Source organism: Notolabrus celidotus, chromosome 13 (assembly GCF_009762535.1).
Source record: "Notolabrus celidotus isolate fNotCel1 chromosome 13, fNotCel1.pri, whole genome shotgun sequence".
In the NCBI taxonomy this organism is placed as follows: domain Eukaryota; kingdom Metazoa; phylum Chordata; class Actinopteri; order Labriformes; family Labridae; genus Notolabrus; species Notolabrus celidotus.
The window spans coordinates 2,660,745-2,684,256 of NC_048284.1; the positions used below are offsets into that span (position 1 = coordinate 2,660,745).

Here is a 23,512-nt window from a genome sequence, read left to right on the forward strand (position 1 = left end):
CTCCTCCTCATCTTCCTCCTCGTCCAAAGCTTCAGCTCCTTCCTCCTCCTCTTCCTCCTCCTCCTCTTCCATTCCTTCCTCCTCATACTCCTCATCATAATACTCCTCGTCATCCTCCAGATCGTACTCCTCATACTCCTCCTCATCTGCATAGTAATCCTCCTCCTCCTCCTCTTCCTCCTCTTCCTCCTCTGCCTCCTCCCCAGCATCGTCCCCTTGGTCTCCTTCCTCTCCCTCCTCCTCTCCTTCCTCTCCTTCATCCTCCTCCACAACTTCGACCGCTGGTACGTCTGACTGTGCTTTCATCCCGACAACTGAAAAGAGGAAGTTCATGTTTTTAATATAAGCACTCAATAATAATGATAAATCAATAATCAATATATTGAAGGTATTTGTATTAATGTTCAGTTATTGATCCATATTTCATAACTTCATATTTGCAGCCTAACTGATGCAGAATAACTTAACCCTATAAAGCCTGAACCATCAAATGATTGCCAGAAAATTATAATAATTGAAATGAAGTGTTTATTGGACCTTCTGACAAATTAAAACAAATAAAAATCAAACAGCAATTTTCATTTCATTTTAATTTGTATCATACAGTGGTGGGAAAAATGTTTTCGGACACCCTTAAAATTTTACAGAATCTCAAATATTGTCATGAAATAATTGTGCAAAAAAACTTTTTTTGTGTTTCAAGCATTAGACAGACATAAACTAATACAAATGATATTTTTTTTGTTTATTTTTTACAAGAAAAAGTAACAAAAACTAAATTCTTGACAGTTTTCAATATGTCAGTTCTCAACATTGTCTGTATCAAAGTCAACAAATAACAGAGAATACCTGGCTGTGACTGTACTTAAAGAAATTGCACTTGAAGACCTTAGAGTGCTTCTCAATGCAATATTTCATAAATGCATGGGGTGTCCCAAAACTTTTTTCCACCACTGTATTTGATGCATCGGGCATTTTGGTGCAATTTTTTTGCACAAAGTTTCTTATTTTTTAAACAAATTAAAACATATAAAAACAAGAAAAAAAAATTGCCAATTAAACTTTGAGTTTCGTTCAAATTTTTCCCAAAGTAATTTCAAAAATAGAAATTATTTTTTTCCATATTGCACGACAACGTCATACATGTTGAATTTTTAAATTTTTTGTGGAAATCAATGAGCAAAAGACAATAATTTACTTGGGACTCATTGTAACATTCAACCAGTCATCAATCATCATGATACAGCAGGTTGCATATAAAAAAAAATACAATATATGTTACAAATACCTCAATTTCTACTCTAAATATACTTCATTATGTCATGTAAACATGTTCTTAAATAATAAAAAATACTATGTTGCTTTATGGAATGCATAACGTATGATATTTAATACAACTATGATAATAAATGTCCTTATATACCTGCTGTATCAATTTTGATTTTCACATTTTCAATACGATTTGACTATAAATGAAGTAATGAAATATTAATTAGTTTTACATTGCATCAATCCAGTTACTGTTCCTCTTAAAGTTTCAGGAACAATTTCAGAGTTTTTTTCATCCAAACTTTTTCAAAATTGGATGAAAATTGAATTTCGAAATTTCTGATGTCTCAGGTGACGTCCTTCTGGTGCATGAATTACTCACACCTGGTGGATTATCCATGCACTGCATGTATCTGATCATATACATAATTTTTTTTTGGAAAGGAATATATCACACTGATGATGTAGAGGTCTCAAAAACTGATGTATCAAATATGATACACTTGGTGTTAAGGAGGACGTCGATATCTCCTCTCTAAAGCAGGTATCATGTATCGTCTGAGGTACGTACCTTTACTTCGGGACGGTAAGAATTCACCTGAAACAGACAGAGAGAAAAAAGAGTCACATAAAAATCTAAACTACACGTTTCTGTTTGGACGTCATTCTCATGCAGTTTCAGTCGGAGTGAAGCCGTTAGCGCAGACACTTAAAGAGCAGAGAAGCTTCAGAGACTGAGTTATCAGGAGGGAGGATTAGTGGAAATATCATCCCTTAAATACTGCTAGTACAGGGTTTTATCTCCTGTGAGGGTCGGGATCATTTAAACTACACGTTCACAGAGTAATCATAAATGATACCTTTGGTTTTCTTAATCTTCACCTCCACTTCCTCCACTTCCTCCTCCTCCTCATCCTCCTCCTCCTCCACCCATCTTGAATCTTTGAGACGGTTCATAAGTCAAGTCAGCTTCAAACTATCAACTACAGTTACATCAAGTCACCTATAGATCCATGTGTGCTTCCTGCAGTCTTTAAGAAAAGCATGGCACATGGTTAGATGTGTGTCTAACATGAGTCTGGTCCTGCTGGAGGTTTCTGCCTGTTCAAGGAAGATTGTCCTTGCTGCTGTAGCTTGCTAAATGCTGCAAAGTGTTCTCCTGGGATCTGTCTTTCCCTCTCTCTCTCTGCCTATCACTTACTTTAACTCTTCCTGTCCCATTAAAGTTATTAACCACAGACCTTTCTGGAGTCCTTTAGCTCCCTTGTCTTGTGGGTTCCTCCGGATCTCTGCCGTAGACGGCCTGCTGCTGTGGACATTCCAGACTCCAGCTGCTACAACTTCTACTATCCGTCTCCCCACTATCATCTCTCTCTCTCTTAATCCCCTCTATCCAACCCCCAACTCAGTCTCAGCAGATGTGTGTCTAACATGAGTCTGGTCCTGCTGGAGGTTTCTGCTTGTTAAGGGAAGTTTGTCCTTGCCACTGTAACTTGCTAAATACTGCAAAGTGTTCTCCTGGGATCCTGTTTTTCCCTCTCTCTCTGCCTGTCTCTTACTTTAACTCTTCCTGTCCCATTAAAGTTACTAACCCTAGACCTTTCTGGAGTCCCTGAGCTCCCTTGTCTCATAGGTTCCTCTGGATCTCTGCTGCTGTGAACGTGCCAGACTCCAGCTGCAACAACTACTACTATCCGTCTCCCCACTATCATCTCTCTCTCTCTTAATCCCCTCTTTCCAACCCCCAACTCAGTCTCAGCAGATGTGTGTCTAACATGAGTCTGGTCCTGCTGGAGGTTTCTGCCTGTTAAAGGAAGTTTGTCCTTGCCACTGTAACTTGCTAAATACTGCAAAGTGTTCTCCTGGGATCCTGTTTTTCCCTCTCTCTCTGCCTGTCTCTTTAACTCTTCCTGTCCCATTAAAGTTATTAACCATAGACCTTTCTGGAGTCCCTGAGCTCCCTTGTCTTGTGGGTTCCTCCGGATCTCTGCCGTAGACTGCCTGCTGCTGTGGACGTCCCAGACTCCAGCTGCTACAACTACTACTATCCGTCTCCCCACTATCATCTCTCTCTCTCTCTTCATCTCCCTCTATCCCTCTCTCCAACACGGTAGGTCTCAGTAGATGTGTGTCTAACATGAGTCTGGTCCTGCTGGAGGTTTCTGCCTGTTAAAGGAAGTTTGTCCTTGCCACTGTAACTTGCTAAATGCTGCAAAGTGCTCTGCTCATGGTGGATTAAGATGAGATCAGACTGAGTCCTGTCTGTAAGATGGGACTGGATCTGATCCTGTCTTGATGTTCAGTCAGCAGGGGGAGCACGAACAGTTCTTACTTAACTCAGGTTGTTCTGCCCATGGCCGATTAGGTTTCAAGGGGAGTCTATGCCACCTCTCTGGATCTGCTCCCGGTGTGTCTTACAGGTTTTTTGGTTGGGATGTTCCAAAGTGACTAATTTCCACGCCATTTAATCTAAATCACGACTTAACGACACATCCAAAGGCAGGAAACACTCAGAAAACAATCAAAATAAGTGCAATTTATTTAACATATCTACATTCATGATCACGGAGTCTTTGGGTAAACAATGTCAAATTGGTTTGTTAAGTGTGGCTAACACTAGCAGAGCTAGCACCTCATGCCTAACATCCAGATACCTGTGCTGTGTGGTTATTGGTCAGTTCAACCAGACACAGCTTCATACAACTTCATCTACATTTACTAGATCAACATACTGACAAACTGCCACAAAACGCCAGCTGTCATCTGTGTTTGTTTACATCTGGGTAGTAGTGTTGTAGCATTATGGGAGTAGACATTAACTGGAGCCACAGCCAAAGTGGAAGGTGGCTGAGCTACAGCTTAGACCCAACATATGGTAGATGTTGAAGTAATTCTGGTGCTCACTAGCGAGGGTGACGATGTTGGCCTCTAGATTTCCTATTCCTACCATCAGAATGATTTCTGTATGCAAAGCAGTTGTTGACCTCCACCATAAATTCTTAAAAGACATGTAACACAATGCAGCGCAGCATGATCAAAACTTTGTAGCAACAAGCAATGCTTTGTCATCTCTTTAATTCTGCAGCAGAAAAACTTCAACGAAATGCATGAATACAAACCTTTTTTTCTCACTGCGTATAGATTTCCTACAGAAGAAGAGACAAATGAGTTAATGCAATGACAGTCAGGAAAATACAGATTTCATAGCTTTCACAAGTTGGTGAGGTTGATGGCTAAGAAGCACTAAATGCTTTATCCGATTACATTTCATGTCCCTGCACTTCAGGGACCCCCATAATCACATCAGTCTAAGTTTATCAGCTGGGCACAATGGGATACCCTTCACTCCTCCTTTAATCTGCTCCATCCAGCTCTTCACCACTCTTCTGTTCTCGCCTGTTTTTCTCTCTCACTTACTTATTTCTTGTTTTTTTAAGAACTCAAAGACGCTTTACAAGAGAGACAATAAATAAATAAAATAAAATAAAGACATATAAGACAAGCAGACGACAAGGGAAGAGGTGGAATAATGAATGTGTGGGGGATGCCTGTTTGAAAAGGTAAGTTTTTAACTGTTTCTTAAATGAATGAAGTGAGTCAGAAGCACGGATGTGTGGGGGGAGAGAGTCCCAGAGGGTGGGGGCGGCTATGGAAAAGGCCCGGTCCCCCAAGGTACGGTGCTTGGATTTAGATGAACTCCCTCCGGTTGATCTGGGCCCTTTGGCCGTCTATTTTAAGTCGAAAGTCTCAAACTTGGGTTTTAAGCTTGACAGTGATTTTAAGATGGATCAGCAGATCAGCTCTATAGTAAAGTCCAGCTTTTTTCACATTAGGCAGCTGGCAAAGGTGAAGCCTTTCCTTGCACGACAGCACTTTGAAACAGTAATCCATGCCTTTGTCACATCCCGGCTGGATTACTGCAATGCACTTTATTTAGGAATCAGTCAGTCCTCCCTCGCACGTCTCCAGTTGGTCCAGAATGCAGCCGCTCGCCTTTTAATTGGAGCACGTAAAAGGGAGCACATAACGCCCATTTTAGCCTCCCTCCACTGGTTGCCTGTGCATTTTAGAGTCCATTTTAAGATTATTTTATTTGTTTTTAAATCTTTAAATGGTCTCGCCCCGCCCTACCTCTCTGAGCTGATCCATCTCTATGCCCCTGCTCGGTGCCTCAGGTCAGCTGATCAGCTGCTCCTGGAGGTACCGAGGTCCAAGCGGAAGCTCAGGGGGGATAGGGCTTTTTCTGTCGCTGCTCCCAAACTGTGGAACGATCTTCCTTTAGCCGTCAGACAAACCCCCTCACTGTCCACTTTTAAAAGTCGTCTTAAAACCCATTTTTATTCCCTGGCTTTCGACTCAGCATGAGACCCTGCTCTTGTTTCAGTGCCTTTTTATTTTTATTTTTATTTTTATTTTTTAACTTTATTTTATCTTATTGTTCTTATTGATTTTATGATTTTATTGTTTGTTTTTATCCATTATGTTTCTGTACAGCACTTTGTGTCCGACCGCTGTTGTTCTTAAAGTGCTTTATAAATAAAGTTGAGTTGAGTTGAGTTGAGTAGTAATGGGAGTGAGGAGGTTGGAGTCAGAGGATCGGAGGCGGCGGGAGGGGTGGTAGTACTGGAGAAGGTCAGTGAGGTACGGGGGGGGGGGGGGCAGGTTATTGAGGGATTTGTACGTGGTGAGCAGGATCTTGAAATGGATGCGCTGTTTTACGGGGAGCCAGTGGAGCTGTTGAAGGACAGGGGTGACGTGGTCTCTGGAGCGGGAGTGGGTGAGTAGCCGGGCAGCAGAGTTCTGTACGTATTGTAGTTTTTGTAGATGGGAGGAGGGAAGACCATAAAGGAGGCTGTTACAGTAGTCGAGTCGTGAGGATATAAAAGCATGAATTAGGGTTTCAGCAGCGGATTTGGAGAGAGATTCTGAAGTTCTGTTTTATTCTCTTTATTCTTCATTTCTTCAAGTAGGTTTTTTTAATTAAAAAGTTCAAAATAAACTGCACTCTTATATAAATATATATATATATATTTTTAATTGTTCATGTCCCTGTGTTTTGATTGTTTTGCAGTCCACACCACCATGGAAATGTTGCAGACTAACGCTGAGGCTGCATCCTGGTGCATGAGGAATCTACTGCTTTACATCAGCACTGATTTGAAATCCACATAAATGTTGCAAGAATTCCCTTAAAGGTCTAATGTAATTATCCTTGCCTGTACATATGTACTTTAGTCATCCTCCAGCCTAGAGACCATGAGAATGAGGATGTGACAAAGCCTTTGTTTTCTAAGGCAGTTTGAATTGGCTCCTGTGGTGATGTCACGACAGGAGTGCATGCAAAGCCACTCCCACTCCTCAAATTGCTCAGCCTCCACCCATGATAAAGTGGTTTTGCTTTGGCGTTGCTGCTCAGGGTCAGATTCTGGGTCATATGTGAAGTATTCTAGCGCAGGTTCTCCTGGAGCGCTTGCCATGTTTGTTTTGGTGTTTTTCCACCTCTGCATTTGACCACACCGGTCTGCCCCCCTCCCCCCTTAGACAACAGTGGTGCCTCATTATGATAGCACCTTTAAACAAATCCAAAATGCTGACTGTACCTTCATCTTCTTCTGGCGCGATCAAGTTGGCAGCAAATTTGAACACTACACTAATCAAGTTTGTTGATTCATCCACAGCATCGTTCACAGCCTTCAGGGGGTCTGAGCCGATCCTGCTGAGGCCTCCTGGTGGAGCAAACAGACAACATTTTAATTACATCCTCAACTTGTTGTTTTTTTTATCTGATTACTCAAAGCAAACATATCCAACCTCTTACTCACACATTCTCTCAGTACAGAGAAGCCTTTCATTCGTCTGTACTGAGGGAATGTCCAAAATCAGAACATGAACTCCTGAGCGAAGGGTTAAAGTGGGGTGGGCTTAAAGGAGCTGGACTCAAACAGGATCTCAGGAAGTGATCTTTGTTCTTTTAGCAGCCTGTGCCCACCTTCCAGTTTAACCAGAGCAGAAAGGCCGACATGTTGTTGCGCAAAAAGCATTTGAAATTGCAAAATGATCCTCCTTCATCAAGCTAGTTCTCATTGGTTCTAACTATGGACTGCATATGAAGGAGACTCAGCCCTGTTCATGTCTACTGAACCAGAACATCAGTCACATCTGGTTTCTGTACCAGGCTGTAAACATGATTAATGATGCTGCTCAAATGGGCTTTTTAACATGAGACCCAAGTCACTTTTTTTTTTACTACATTTAGAGGAATATTTGTGGTAGATTTTCTTATTTAAATTTGATGTGACAAATATATTTAAGTTAAAATTTCTTTTAAATATAATGTTAAATGTAAATGTTAAATATAATGTTAAATTTAAACATAAATGTTAAATATAAATGTTTAATATAATGTTAAATAAATTAGAATGTTAAATATAAATGTTGAATATAAATATAAATTAAAATGTTAAATGTTAAATATTTATTTAAACAAACATAAATGTTTAATATAAATATAAATGTTAAATACAAATCTTAATGTTAAATATAGATATAAATGTTAGATATAATGTTAATGATACATGTTAAGCGTAAGTGTTAAATATAATGTTAATTATAAATGTTAAATGTTAGATATAAATATAAATGTTAAACATAGATATAAATGTTCAATATAGATATAAATGTTCAATATAAATGTTAAATATAATGTTAAGTATAAATGTTTAATATAAATGTTAAATAAATTAGAATGTTAAATATAAATGTTGAATATAAATATAAATTAAAATGTTAAATGTTAAATATTTATTTAAACAAACATAAATGTTTAATATAAATATAAGTGTTAAATACAAATCTTAATGTCAAATATAAATATAAATGTTAGATATAATATTAATAATACATGTTAAGCGTAAGTGTTAAATATAATGTTAAATATAAATGTTAGATATAGATATAAATGTTAAATATAGATATAGATGTTCAATATAGATATAAATGTTCAATATAAATATAAATGTTAAATGTTAAATATAGATATAAATGTTAAATATAAATGTTATATAAATATAAATGTTAAATATAAATATAAATGTTAAATATAAATTCCAATTTTGAATATTAATATAAATACTTAACCTAAATTTAAATGTTCAATGTTAAATAAAAATGTTAAATATAAATGTTAGTACTAATGTGAAATATAAATATAAATCTTAAATCTTAAATCAGAATTTTTAGCTAATATGCAAATTCACACTGCCGCCCAGCAGAAGTACTTTAATAAAAGCTTCATAAACATCCTGGCTTTTGGAGCCAGCCTCAAGTGGACACTCAAGGAACTGCATTTTTTTTTTGCATGACTGTATTTGCTTCATTTTTCAACATCAGAGGCTTCTGCTACTTCCAGACAGCTTATATACATTTCAGAATACTGATTATTTTTATTACATTATGCTTTTAAGAACTGAAAAAAGAAGAGTCACTTTGTTTGACTGTGACATGTTTTCAAATTAGTTTGATGAAGGAGGATCGGCGCTCTGCAGGAAACCAACTTTGAGACAATATTCTTTTTAAAATCAGAGCAATGACATCCAAATCCAAAAGACAGAAATGAAAAGAATAAAAAAATACTTTAGCACATGTCCAGCCCTGATTGAAACCAGATCTACAAAAAGCACAAACAGGCCAAATACACGACGAAAAAAGCAACAGAAACGATTTCTGATGAGATTGATTTATTTCATTTCTTAGATCTTCCTCCTCCTGGTCTGTAAATCAAGCTCACCAGAGACAGTCCAATATGTCTTTACAAATAAACCTGAAAATACTTACCCCTTCTTTTCTCTTTGATGATGCAATAAATGCAGAATAAACATGCTAACGACTGAAATACCTCGTCTACACAAACTGAGCTACAAACTAAAACCATACATATGGTTTATCTAGACTGAAAACTAAATATCAAGCATGAATGCACACATAAAGCAGCCTCTACAGATCTGCAGACACTGAAAGCTGATATTAGCACTCAATGTTAATAGTTTTTATCAGCGACGTTAGCGCTAGCTGCCGGTCTGAGGGGTTAGTAGCAGATAAGGTGTCTTGCCTCTACGGCCTGAGTCCTTTAAAACCTTCCTGATGGGAGGAGGCGGACGACCTGGTTGGATGAGAAACACATTGAGGAGAGAGGTTTGGTGTGTTGGTGTGAAGTAGAAGAAGAAGAAGAAGAAGAAGAAGGAGAGAAAGAAAGGAGGTGTTGTGTTGGTGTTCACATGAGTGAGATGGAGAGGTGGCTTCTACTGTCTGTGTCAGAAAGGACGAATGAGAGGTGGATGTTTGTCCTTTCTTTGAAGATGGAGTTATAAATAAGAAGGATTTGATCAGCTCTGATGTACTTCAGGTGAAATGTGAGATTCTTGCATGGTTGTTATGTAACGTGAAGATGACACGTTATAAAACAGGAGGTGAGGGATCTTTGTGTTAGGGTTAGAAAGTCGAGGGGAGTAGAACACAACAGAGATGAGGATGTTGTGAGGAAACATGGCACTAATGATGCAACTTAGTGAAGTCACTGTTAAAGGAGAAACATGTTAACAAGTAGAATTAGTTCACTTTTATGTCACAGCAGTGAGAAACACATTAAAGAAAGACATGAAGATTCAAAGAAGGGAAAATAGATAAAACAATCAGCATATTGAACATTTAAAAAGAAGGTGAATTAAACAGAGGAGTGTGGATATTTCAGTTTAAAGTGAGGTCTCATTTCAAATCACTTCAAATCAAATCATACCTATTGCACCTTATGCATCAAGTTATTTGCCTGATTGACAAACTACCTGTACGCTGCAGCAAGACTTGCAAAAAAAAAGGCATTGGGATCACTATGGGTACGGTTACATGATGTTCTTTAATTCTGAATTAATAATTCTGAATTAAATAATTCTGAATTAAAGTTTTCTCCTTCGTGTTTACATGGAAATAGTAATTCTGAATTGAGGTTTACATGGAAACACGTTTAATTGTTTTTATTCAATTCCTCTTAAGGTCTGGGGGTTGGGAAGGGTTCTGATTGGACAGGGGCGGGCGTGACGTAATTACGTTTACCAGAAGAAAACAGACTCCAGTTCCTGCTTCTTTCATTTTCGGTTACAGCATGGAAGACCACACAATAAGTTTGAATTTCACTTTGATTTTGACTATAGTTTTTAAAAAGCAGCTCGACACAAACGTACTGCTTCACTTCCGTCAGCTGAGGAGGAGAAGCCGACCGGAGAAGGGAGGAGGAAGACCGGACTGTGGCGATTCAAAGCCGGTTAGTGCAACGGCTGCTCTACCTCAGCCTGAAATATGAGCCCACCAGCGCGGAGTATGTGCGTCATCGCGACAGGACAAGGGAACGAGCGGAATTAATTTAAAGCGGAATGAACGTATACATGATGGAGGAATTATTCAATTCGGATTTAAAATCAGAATAAACCAGACACTTACATCGGATTTAAGTTTAATTCTGAATTATCATTTTCATTCGGAATTAGGTGTTTACATGGTAATTTTAAATCTTTTTAAAGAGGATTTAATCTTAATTCGGAATTAAAAGTCTCATGTAAACGTATGGAGAGAATATTGTGTCTTTAATATGCAATCAAAAATAATGGATTTGAGAACAAAAAACAATTTTGCAAACAAAATTATGATTTGAAAAATATGAAATAATGCTATGAATAAAGGAAATATATTTGTGATTAAAAATGTATCTTTAGAAATCCACTCTTTTTTTGTTACAAACAAAATTATTATTCTCACGAACCACAGATTTGTTTGCGATTCCAGTTTTTGCGTTTGCGTTTCCAGTTTTTGCGTTTCCAGTTTTTGCATTTGCGTTTCTACATAACTGTCATGGGCGGGACCTCCCCTGAGAGATGCAAGAAGCCTCCTGATTGGTCAGTCTCACTCAGAGAGAAGGTGTGACAACTTCCGCCCCAACAAGTTGTTGCCGCGAAGGGAGACATATCAACATGGAGAAACAGGTACGTTTTGCGTAACATACCTGTCTATTTTCTGTCTTATTGGTGCTATTAAGGTTACACTTGTCGTTCGTTCTTCCAGTGTTTTTTTCCCCTAACCGTTTTAGACGGCGGTATCAGACATTAACACCTAACACGCTGTGTGCTCGTCATAAGTGACTGACTTTATTACCGCCCGGCTTTAGTGACAGTTATCCTAATTTCATAGTTATCGGCCTGTTTATAAATAAATAAACAAACTTTTTCATTAGATATACTATCAGAACAAATCAGGAGGCATGTGTGTGGATTGTTGAGGGGTCATTCCTCCTTTAAGTTAAGTAAAAAGAAACTAAAAGCATAAAAGGGGCCATATTTTCACTGATCTTCAACCCTTAGGGTTTGATCATGTTTTATTTATCACTGTCGCTGGTACCAGAAAGCAGCATCAGGAAGCAGTTTACTGAGGTAACTGTTATTATGACTGTTTTCACTCATGGAGAATAATTTCCCTTGCGCGGTAATAAAGTCAGTCACTTATGACGAGCACACAGCGTGTTAGGTGTTAATGTCTGATACCGCCGTCTAAAACGGTTAGGGGAAAAAAACACTGGAAGAACGAACGACAAGTGTAACCTTAATAGCACCAATAAGACAGAAAATAGACAGGTATGTTACGCAAAACGTACCTGTTTCTCCATGTTGATATGTCTCCCTTCGCGGCAACAACTTGTTGGGGCGGAAGTTGTCACACCGTCTCTCTGAGTGAGACTGACCAATCAGGAGGCTTCTTGCATCTCTCAGGGGAGGTCCCGCCTATGACAGTTATGTAGAAACGCAAAAACTGGAAACGCAAACGCAAAAAGTGGATTTATAAAGATACATTTTTAATCACAAATATATTTCCTTTATTCATAGCATTATTTCATATTTTTCAAATCATAATTTTGTTTGCAAAATTGTGTTTTGTTCTCAAATCCATTATTTTTGATTGCATATTAAAGACACAATATTCTCTCCATATAAATGTAGCCTATGTAAATGTATATTGATCAGAGCTCCTTGATTCACCTACAAACTCTAAAATGCCAGTTAAAAAGCAACAAAAATGTGTTCCTTTAAGTCTTCTTCAGAGTCTGCTTGCAGCGTAAACACACCTGTACCTGAGACTGACGAACCTGGAGGGGACGATTAGAAAAAATGAGACAACCCGTCCTTACCTGAAATAGTCTTATAGTCCGTCAGATCAAACATGATGACAAAAACACAAGTCCACGTGATGACGAGAGCCAGGACCAAGATCCAGGCCAGGGGGGAGCTGAAGGTCGAGTGGAGGTCATCTGAAAAAGTTTTCTTCGGTTTCATTGGCGGCGAACCGAGGTCTCCGTTTTTACCTTCGATCACCATCGTGGTGGTGGTTGACGACCGAGCTGAGGGGCAAGAACAGAGTGATCAGAGACACATGAACATGGTGTTCTAACAGGGTTCCTTAATGTTGTAACTCTACACTCAAAGTCTAAAACAGCAACAAGATGAACAGAGACTTCATGGCCAACATCACTGGTATTCTTCAATCGATGGTTAGTTTAATATCATCGTTTTATTGTTCCTCCACTGACGTTATATTACAGTAATCATCCTTTATTGCTGTGTGTTAAATACTTGATTCTGATTGGTCCAAACCGCCTCAAAAAATAAATAAAATTCAAGTCATATGCATAATTTCTTCCTGTTGACAATGTAGCAAAAACGCCACATATCACCAATACTTAACGTTGAGGATATTTTAATATTATGGAGGTTTTTGGAGAGCTTTAAACTCATGGTTAACGTCAGAGGAAAGAAAAAGAGAGAGAGGAAACAGAGAGAGAGGAAACAGAGAGAGATGATTCAAAGAGACGTCGAACAAATTGAAGAAAACAGACACAAAGGAAACACAAACCACGACACGGTGTTAGCTGTGGTAGTGTGATGTGATGAACAGTTGAGTGAGAAGAAAATGCAGACAGGAAAGTAAAACATTAGAGGACCGGTGAGGTGCTGCTGTTATCATCTGCATCCACCAAGAATGCCAACGGGAACATGTTAGTGTTTTGACTTCACCGTGAATGAAAATGTCAAATTTGCAAAATGCTAAATTTACATGTTAATTCAACCAGCTGGTAGGCTGATAAGAGAGAGAATAGAATGTACTTTATTCATCCCCCAAGGGGGAAATTCAGGAGATACATAAGGAGGCTCTACCAAAAAAATAAAAAATTCAACCCCTGCCAAAACTTGATAAAATAGAAAAAAAAAGTTAAAATCACTGTTAAATCTAAATGCTAAATATAAATGTTAAATGTTAAATCCAGATGTTGAATGTTAAATCTAAATGTTAAATGTTGCCCTGCAATCCTAAATATTTAGCTAATTTGCAAATTCACACTGCTGCCTAGCGCAGTGATTTTCAACCACTGTACCGTGGCACACTAGTGTGCCGTGACAGATCGTCAGGTGTGCCGTGGGACATTATCAAATTTCACTTGATTATTCCAAAAAAGTATTATTCATATACAGCACATAATTTGCCATGTAGTGCGTCTCTACCTGCAGTGTAGTAACTGGCGGAGTAATTCAGTCCTCGTCCATGTACTGACCTGTGCTCCCCACCCACTGGGTGACAATAAAGTGCATTAATGACCTTGTTAATTTAAGACAATAGAATTAATGATGCGCGCAAGATGTGTATGTGACAAGACGTAGGCGTACAACAGCGATGGATAAATATTCAAAAAGGAAAAATGAAAACTCCAAACAGGGCCCTGGACAAAATTCTAAACTGGATGAAGAGCGTAATATGGGTGGTTGAAAAGGCAACTTTTATGAGAAAAACTACATCGGTGTCTGCGAGAGCTCTCAAAGTTAGCTACTTAGTATCTGAAATCGTAGCCAAATCAAAAAAGCCACACACTGTGGCAGAGACATTAACACTACCTGCAAAAGCTATTGTAAATTAGATGCTTCGCCCTGACACAGTTAAAGAAGTAGCCAAAGTCCCCCTCTCAGATAAATAGATTCATATATTGAGAGACTAAATGTGTCATTTTGTAACACTTTTGGTTGGTGGTGTGACTCAGGATTTTTTTAATGTATGAAATGTGCCTTGGCTTAAAAAAGGTTGAAAACACTGGCCTAGCGGATGTATCAAAATAAAAGCCTGTTAAAGCGATAGAGATATCCCGATAGTCTGTCAGTTCTGACTCCTACAGGTTACTAACCAGACCGCCTGCCGTCCATAATGTGGTCTAATTTAGCAAAAAATATTGGAAAGGCAGTTTTGGAGGCCATTAAGAGATTTCACAACGCTCAGAGACAGTACTGACCCAGTCTATGGTACGAACAAGCCAAGTTGGTATTGCAAAGTCTGTATCCTCATCCTTTACAAATTGCGCCCCATAATATTTAGGCAGTGGCTTTAAAGTCCTTTATCTGACACCTACCCACCCGCAGTGATTTCAGACATTAAAAATGACTCTATAGCCGTAGCTGAACTTAATGCTGATGGTCACGTTTCCTGTTGGTGGTCATTTAAGGGCATCAAAATCCATTTCAGTCTGTTTTATAACCAGTTAAAAACTCCTCACAGGAGCTTTAACCCAAGAAATGCAGGACAGGGCTGATAGGCTGTTTGCCTGTTGCAGGGAATATTTTATAGTAAATTATTATTCTTAAAGGCACTATGAGGAGTTTTTAACTGGCTGAGAAACAGACTGAAACTGATACTGATGCCTCTTTATGACCCTCAAAAGCAAACAAGACCATCCACAACAACACTGATACCTTCTCTGTTGTCATGTTAATGTCTAAAACTGCTCTGAGGGGGTAGGTGTCAGAACAGATGATTGATATCTCGCTTTAGAAACACCCTTTTTTGGCTGTTTTCATGGCATATAATCACATTGTAAGATAAGTCTAAATGTTAAAAGACAACAGGATGAGGTTATTGTCTGAAGACAATTATTTTGCATGTACAGGACAAGAGATAATAGGTATCACTTTGTCCACAAGGGGGCGCCATAATCGATACAAGCTAAAAGTTCCTCACAGCAGCTTTAAATAATAATTTTTACCGTGTAAAAAAAAACCCCAATAATAATTACTGTTTTGACCAATATTACCTACAGAGAAGAAGAACAAGCTGATGATAGAGTAAAGATGGCGTCACCGGTGTGGATGTTTTTCACTGTTTCAGAGGATAACAGGATCACAATTTGCAAAACAAGTGCTGCAATTATTAAGTCCTTAATCTTTACACAATGAATCTTAAAGTCACCTGAAAAGTCGTCACCCCGATGAAAATGTACTGCAGAAATACAAAGCAGTAGAAGCCGCAGCTAGCATCAGCACCAGTTTAGCAGAGACAACCCAAAGTTAAACCACTAAATGATAAACTCAGTGAATTTACAGCCTCCATGATCCACCTCCTTCTGAGGTAGAGAACCAAGACTCCAGCTAATGCCATATTTGGGAGTTGTCACTACTCTGCAGACGTATCCCTGCCTGACCTGTATGATGTGATCTCTAAACACACTCACAGTCTGATCCGCAAGTTTGACCACAGACACATGGACTTCTGGCGTTACTCCACTGAGGGTGTTAACTATTCGGTATCAGCTGTCATGCATCAACTCTGTAAAACTTTCATTCCGTTTGTGGAAATACAAAACAGGAAGACCCTTTTACTTCTTCATCTTTTCATAAGGACAGAAGAGAATGGATTGATGTCCTGTGAAAGCAGCTGTACCGTGTTTGCCAATGTCACTGTGGGTGTGTTGGGAAAGCTCTGACCACCTGTTGACTCTCCTCAGCTCGCTGCTGGCAGCTACTGTAGGTTACTCTGTTACTGCTGACTCAAACAGCTTAGCAGGACTCTCAGCACACACACACACACACACACACACGCACACACACACGCACACACACACACACCTCAGTCTAACGTCATTACCCTGAGTACAGGTCAGTTCAAAATAAGAATGAATGAATACACTATCCCAGAGGTTGGTGTGGGAGCATTGTTGGTGCATTGGAAAGCTTGTTGGTCTGTTTTAATATTAAAGAGGATTTTATTCCATAGCATAGATATTATGAGTAGGTAATAGAGCATTAATACACATAAACATGACGGTTATTACTCTTTTTTTATGATTTATTTATTTTTTAAAGAAGGCTCTCAGAACTATGTACACATGTTATTCTGCTCCTTATGTCTAGATATGCATTCTAGTACTTTGGAGTTCCTTTATTTTTATTTTAATGTATTTATTATTATCATTTTTACATATAAATATATTATATGATTTTTTTTTCTTTGTTTATTTTTGTGTTTTTCTGTGAAGTACTTTAACTTTATTTAGAAAAGTGCTATAGAAATAAAGAGTATTATTATTATTATTATTATTATTATTCCTATTATTACTGCCTATAATGATGGAAATTTCTCACAAGGCCCAGATCAGGATCTATTTTTATAACTGCAGGTCACACTTCAGTAAAATTTGGGGTAATCTACATAATATGAGACATGACCGTAGTGCAGCTAACTTCTGATGTCATTTGTATAAAGTTTAGTCCATCACTTAGAATTCAACACCACTAGCAGCTCCACTACAACAACAACAAAAAGTTCACTTCTACCAAACAGCGATTTATTCTCAACAACAAAAGCACGTCATACCAAATCAATCCACAGAAAGGAGTCCGGCTAGTTTACATCTCAGTCTGTTGACACTGTGGTAAAAATGTTAGCATTGAATGGAATGGAATAGAATGCTTCTGATTGGTCAAAAAACCCATAACAACTGTGATTAATTCACAACAGCAGAAGCAATGCTTGAGACAACCTGATCACACACGTCATATTAAATCGATCCACGTTAAGGAGTGTGGAACATTTCCCCATCTTCCTGTTGACAGTGAGACTTTTAATTCCGAATTAAGATTAAATCCTCTTTAAAAAGATTAAAAATGACCATGTAAACAACTAATTCAGAATGAAATTGGCCACGGTTACATGATGTTTTTTTAATTCTGAATTAATAATTCTGAATTAAATAATTCGAAATTAAAGTTTTCTCCTTCGTGTTCACATGGAAATAGTAATTCCGAATTGAGGTTTACATGGAAAACACGTTTAATTGTTTTTATTCAATTCCTCTTAAGGTCTGGGGGTTGGGAAGGGTTCTGATTGGACAGGGGCGGGCGTGACGTAACTACGTTTACCGGAAGAAAACAGACTCCAGTTCCTGCTTCTTTCATTTTCGGTTACAGCATGGAAGACCACACAATAAGTTCGAATTTCGCTTTGATTTTGATTATAGTTTTTAAAAAGCAGCTGGACACAAACGTACTGCTTCACTTCCGTCAGCTGAGGAGGAGAAGAGAGATAGAGGACCGGAGAAGGGAGTAGGAAGACTGGACTTTGGGGAATCAAAGCTGGTTAGTGCAACGGCTGCTCTACCTCAGCCTGGAATATGAGCCCACCAGCGCGGAGTATGTGCGTCATCGCGACAGGACAAGGGAACGAGCATGTGCAGAACGACCAGAATTAATTTAAAGGTGACATATCATGCAAAATTGACTTTTTAATGGTTCTCTACCTGAAATATGTGTCCCTGTCTACAAACCCCCCGCGAATGAAAAAAATCCATTCTGCCCCTGTTCTGATTTCTCCACCTTTCTGTAAATGTGTGTGAAACGAGCCGTTTCAGACTTCCGTGTTTTTGTTACGTAACAACAATATCCGGTCTGTCACGGAGTCAGAGCTCGGAGCTTGTTCAGCCCATAGACTGTATAAAATAATACTGAATCCCTCCTCCGTTTTTCATTACCTGCACAAATGTGTGCTAACAAGGAGCTTAGGAGGGAGGCATGCTAGTTGTAGGCTGTCTTAATAAACACAAAGGTCGGTTTTACTCCCCACGTCTGCAGATTTGAAGATCTAGTGGATGATTTTTATTTATCATGGATAAGTGCTAGCGCTAGTTAGCATAGCCACATAGCTATATGTTCATAGCTGTAGCTGTAGCTGTCTACCAAGACACACGTCGACATACTGACAAATAAAACAACAAGAAACACTAAATCTGTGACCAATCCTTCAGAAAGGTCCTGCTGCCTTTCTGGCAGAGGTCGGTTTTACTCCCCACGTCTGCAGATTTGAAGATCTAGTGGATGATTTTTATTTATCATGGATAAGTGCTAGCGCTAGTTAGCATAGCCACATAGCTACATGTTCGTAGCTGTGTACCAAGACACACGTCGACATACTGATAAATAAAACAACAAGAAACACTAAATCTGTGACCAATCGTTCAGAAAGGTCCTGCTACAGGCGCCTCTCCGTCAGGATCAGATTCAGAGGGTTGAAGTAACGCGATCTCTGAGCAGCCGTGTATATTCAGCCAACATGTAAACATTAGATCAACGTGCTGGAGAGCCGAGGCACATCCACTTCCTGAGGGGGCGTGGTCAGAGAGAAAACAGAGTGTTCTGATGAGGAATGAAGAAGAGGACTTTTCAGGCAGACCAAAATCTGATTTCAAAGTGTTTTTTTTGAGCATAAACTTTAAAGACATGTTTTGGGGACCTCTTAGACCAATATATGTTGATGAAAAAAGCGTGATATGTCCCCTTTAAAGCGGAATGAACGTATACATGATGGAGGAATTATTCAATTCGGATTTAAAATCAGAATAAACCAGACACTTACATCGGATTTAAGTTTAATTCGGAATTATCATTTTCATTTGGAATTAGGAATTAAACAATTCCTCCATCATGTATACGTTCATTCCGCTTTAGATTAATTCCGGTCATTCTGCGCATGTTTGTTCCCATGTCCTGTCGCGATGACGCTAATTTCCGCGCTGGTGGGCTCATATTCCAGGCTGAGGTAGAGCAGCCGTTGCACTAAACGCTTTGAATCGCCAAAGTCTAAGGAGAGAATATTGTGTCTTTAATATGCAATCAAAAATAATGGATTTGAGAACAAAAAACAATTTTGCAAACAAAATTATGATTTGAAAAATATGAAATAATGCTATGAATAAAGGAAATATATTTGTGATTAAAAATGTATCTTTATAAATCCACTCTTTTTTTGTTACAAACAAAATTATAATTCTCACGAACCACAGATTCGTTTGCGTTTCCAGTTTTTGCGTTTGCGTTTCTACATAACTGTCATGGGCGGGACCTCCCCTGAGAGATGCAAGAAGCCTCCTGATTGGTCAGTCTCACTCAGAGAGACGGTGTGACAACTTCCGCCCCAACAAGTTGTTGCCGCGAAGGGAGACATATCAACATGGAGAAACAGGTACGTTTTGCGTAACATACCTGTCTATTTTCTGTCTTATTGGTGCTATTAAGGTTACACTTGTCGTTCGTTCTTCCAGTGTTTTTTTCCCCTAACCGTTTTAGACGGCGGTATCAGACATTAACACCTAACACGCTGTGTGCTCGTCAGAAGTGACTGACTTTATTACCGCGCAAGGGAAATTATTCTCCATGAGTGAAAACAGTCATAATAACAGTTACCTCAGTAAACTGCTTCCTGATGCTGCTTTCTGGTACCAGCGACAGTGATAAATAAAACATGATCAAACCCTAAAGGTTGAAGATCAGTGAAAATATGGCCCCTTTTATGCTTTTAGTTTCTTTTTACTTAACTTAAAGGAGGAATGACCCCTCAACTGTCATGATCCTCATCATGGCAGCCCTCTCCTCTCCCTCTTTGTGTGTGTTTTGTCATTTCCCTGTCTGTTGCTCCTCCTCCTGTGTCTCTTCCCCTTGTTTGTGTCTTGTGGGTGAATGTGGGAGGGGTTTCCATTCTGCAGGCAGCACCAGGTGAAGCCACTCAATAATCAACCCTCTACTATAAAGACTCCGGATTCTCTCCTACTCGTTGCCAGATCGTACTTCAGTTTTTCAGTGGTATACTGAGTCCGTGGCTCCTCAAACATGCTTTTGTTCTGCTTGTCTTTGTGTGTGTCAAGCTGACGTCCTTGTGTATTTTCATTTAGATTCAGAGTTTGCCGTGCATGCTTCCTGCTCTTGTGCTGATCGCTTCCCTGTCTGCTGCTGAACCTGCCTGCCTTTGCCTGAGCTCCAGTTACCCTCTGTGGAAGGACTCTGGAAAGAGGGACTGCTCCGCTCGTTACCCACGGCGCCATTACCACGGAGTTCACTCTGAATAAACACTTGTATTTTTTCACAATCCAGCTTGCCTGAGTTTTGCATTTTGGGTCCAGTCCTAGTGACAATCATAACATCAACAATCCACACACACGCCTCCTGATTTGTTCTGATAGTATATCTAATGAAAAAGTTTGTTTATTTATTTATAAACAGGCCGATAACTATGAAATTAGGATAACTGTCACTAAAGCCGGGCGGTAATAAAGTCAGTCACTTATGACGAGCACACAGCGTGTTAGGTGTTAATGTCTGATACCGCCGTCTAAAACGGTTAGGGGAAAAAAACACTGGAAGAACGAACGACAAGTGTAACCTTAATAGCACCAATAAGACAGAAAATAGACAGGTATGTTACGCAAAACGTACCTGTTTCTCCATGTTGATATGTCTCCCTTCGCGGCAACAACTTGTTGGGGCGGAAGTTGTCACACCGTCTCTCTGAGTGAGACTGACCAATCAGGAGGCTTCTTGCATCTCTCAGGGGAGGTCCCGCCCATGACAGTTATGTAGAAACGCATATTTCCTTTATTCATAGCATTATTTCATATTTTTCAAATCATAATTTTGTTTGCAAAATTGTTTTTTGTTCTCAAATCCATTATTTTTGATTGCATATTAAAGACACAATATTCTCTCCATAAAAGTCCGGTCTTCCGCCTCCCTTCTCCGGTCCTCTCTCTCTCTTCTCCTCCTCAGCTGACGGAAGTGAAGCAGTACGTTTGTGTCGAGCTGCTTTTTAAAAACTATAGTCAAAATCAAAGTGAAATTCGAACTTATTGTGTGGTCTTCCATGCTGTAACCGAAAAATGAAAGAAGCAGGAACTGGAGTCTGTTTTCTTCCGGTAAACCTAATTACGTCACGCCCGCCCCTGTCCAATCAGAACCCTTCCCAACCCCCAGACGTTAAGAGGAATTGAATAAAAACAATTAAACGTGTTTTCCATGTAAACCTCAATTCGGAATTACTATTTCCATGTAAACACGAAGGAGAAAACTCCAGAATTAAAAAACATCATGTAACCGTGGCCAGTGTGGTAAAAACCTTAGAGCTGAATGGAACAGAATGGAATGGAATGCTTCTGATTGGTCAACATCCAATAACAACAGTGATTAATTCTCAACATCAGAAAAACTTGCTTGAAACGATCTAATCACACGTCATATCAAATCAATCCACAGAAAGTAGTCCGGTACATTCCCCCTCTGCCTGTTGACACTGTGGTAAAATCGTTAGAATTGAATGGAATGGAATGCTTCTGATTGGTCAAAACCAACATCAGAATCAATGCTAGAGACAACCTGATCACGCACGTCATATCAAATCAATCCACAGAAAGTAGTCCATCACATTCCCCCTCTGCCTGTTGACACTGTGGTAAAAACGTTAGAATGGAATGGAATGCTTCTGATTGGTCAAAACCAACATCAGAATCGATGCTAGAGACAACCTGATCACGCACGTCATATCAAATCAATCCACAGAAAGTAGTCCATCAAATTCCCCCTCTGCCTGTTGACACTGTGGTAAAAACGTTAGAATGGAATGGAATGCTTCTGATTGGTCAAAACCAACATCAGAATCGATGCTAGAGACAACCTGATCACGCACGTCATATCAAATCAATCCACATAAAGTAGTCCGGTACATTCCCCCTCTGCCTGTTGACACTGTGGTAAAAACGTTAGAATGGAATGGAATGCTTCTGATTGGTCAAAACCAACATCAGAATCGATGCTAGAGACAACCTGATCACGCACGTCATATCAAATCAATCCACATAAAGTAGTCCGGTACATTCCCCCTCTGCCTGTTGACACTGTGGTAAAAACGTTAGAATGGAATGGAATGCTTCTGATTGGTCAAAACCAACATCAGAATCGATGCTAGAGACATCCTGATCACGCACGTCATATCAAATCAATCCACATAAAGTAGTCCGGTACATTCCCCCTCTGCCTGTTGACACTGTGGTAAAATCGTTAGAATTGAATGGAATGGAATGCTTCTGATTGGTCAAAACCAACATCAGAATCAATGCTAGAGACAACCTGATCACGCACGTCATATCAAATCAATCCACAGAAAGTAGTCCATCACATTCCCCCTCTGTCTGTTGACACTGTGGTAAAATTGTTAGTGTGGTCTCAGGTTGGTGTTGAGAGTGGGGAAGTAATGACAGCTAGCGGGCACAGATAGTAGGTACTGGACCTCAACCATCTCTGAAAGGGAAAGAGGGGCAACATCCTGTCCTGCAATAGTTGTGACATGTATTTATCCTGCATGAGATCACTGGTCAGCTGGTTTATGTCTTTAGTTGGTAGCTGGGTGTCTTCAGGGTGAGACAAGACCAACCGTTACGTCAGTTATCCCAAGACTTTGGTCTACAGAAACATATCTGGACAGCTGCTTGTCCCAGACTTACATAATGGAGTATGGGTAGTATGATGTAATGCTTCAGGGACCTTCTCATGCCAGGTCAAAGGACGGCTTCTGGGGTGCCGTTAAAATATTTCAATGTGGGTTTGCATCTTGAGGAATCCCTCTGATGATGCACCTTTAAACCATTTACACCTTGAAGCAATGTTGTGGTTTTTTTCCACTGACCCTGGAGAACCTCCTCATGCAAACAAATCCACTTGTGCACAGGAAAATATGGAAATTGAACCGTCCTGATTTTTGTGACGTTACATTCATGACCATTTTTGTTCCCTCTGCACCGTTTCTGTAGTAATAACTAACACACAGATACAATGACACAGAACACATTCAGTGAGCCTTGGCTTTAAAATCACATTATCTTAAAATCTTTCCTCCCCCCCCCTCCTCACTGTGAAGCCTCTGTTGATCAACGGCTCGTAAACCAGACTCTAAATGGTTCGACCAACCATCCCTGCATGATTCCTCCTTTTATGGCTCACCTGTCCACACACTGAGGATGACTTTTCTGTTGTTACCCTCACTGGGTATCCATGGCAGCTCAGCTCAGAGGAGTCATTAG

At 39.4% G+C, this 23,512-nt stretch overlaps 1 protein-coding gene across 1 annotated transcript; it reads right to left on the reverse strand.

The window, feature by feature from the left end:
- LOC117824568 (triadin-like) lies at positions 1-23,476 on the reverse strand (the record flags this gene model as incomplete). Its single annotated transcript, XM_034700100.1, has 9 exons — positions 23,433-23,476; positions 12,494-12,703; positions 9,377-9,427; positions 6,870-6,995; positions 4,389-4,415; positions 4,126-4,230; positions 2,152-2,210; positions 1,841-1,867; positions 1-195 (listed from the first exon to the last, which is right to left on the reverse strand). Coding segments are annotated over exons 2-9 (777 nt in total), but the record flags the coding sequence as incomplete, so codon positions are not given.
- Between the last annotated feature and the right edge of the window lie 36 nt (positions 23,477-23,512).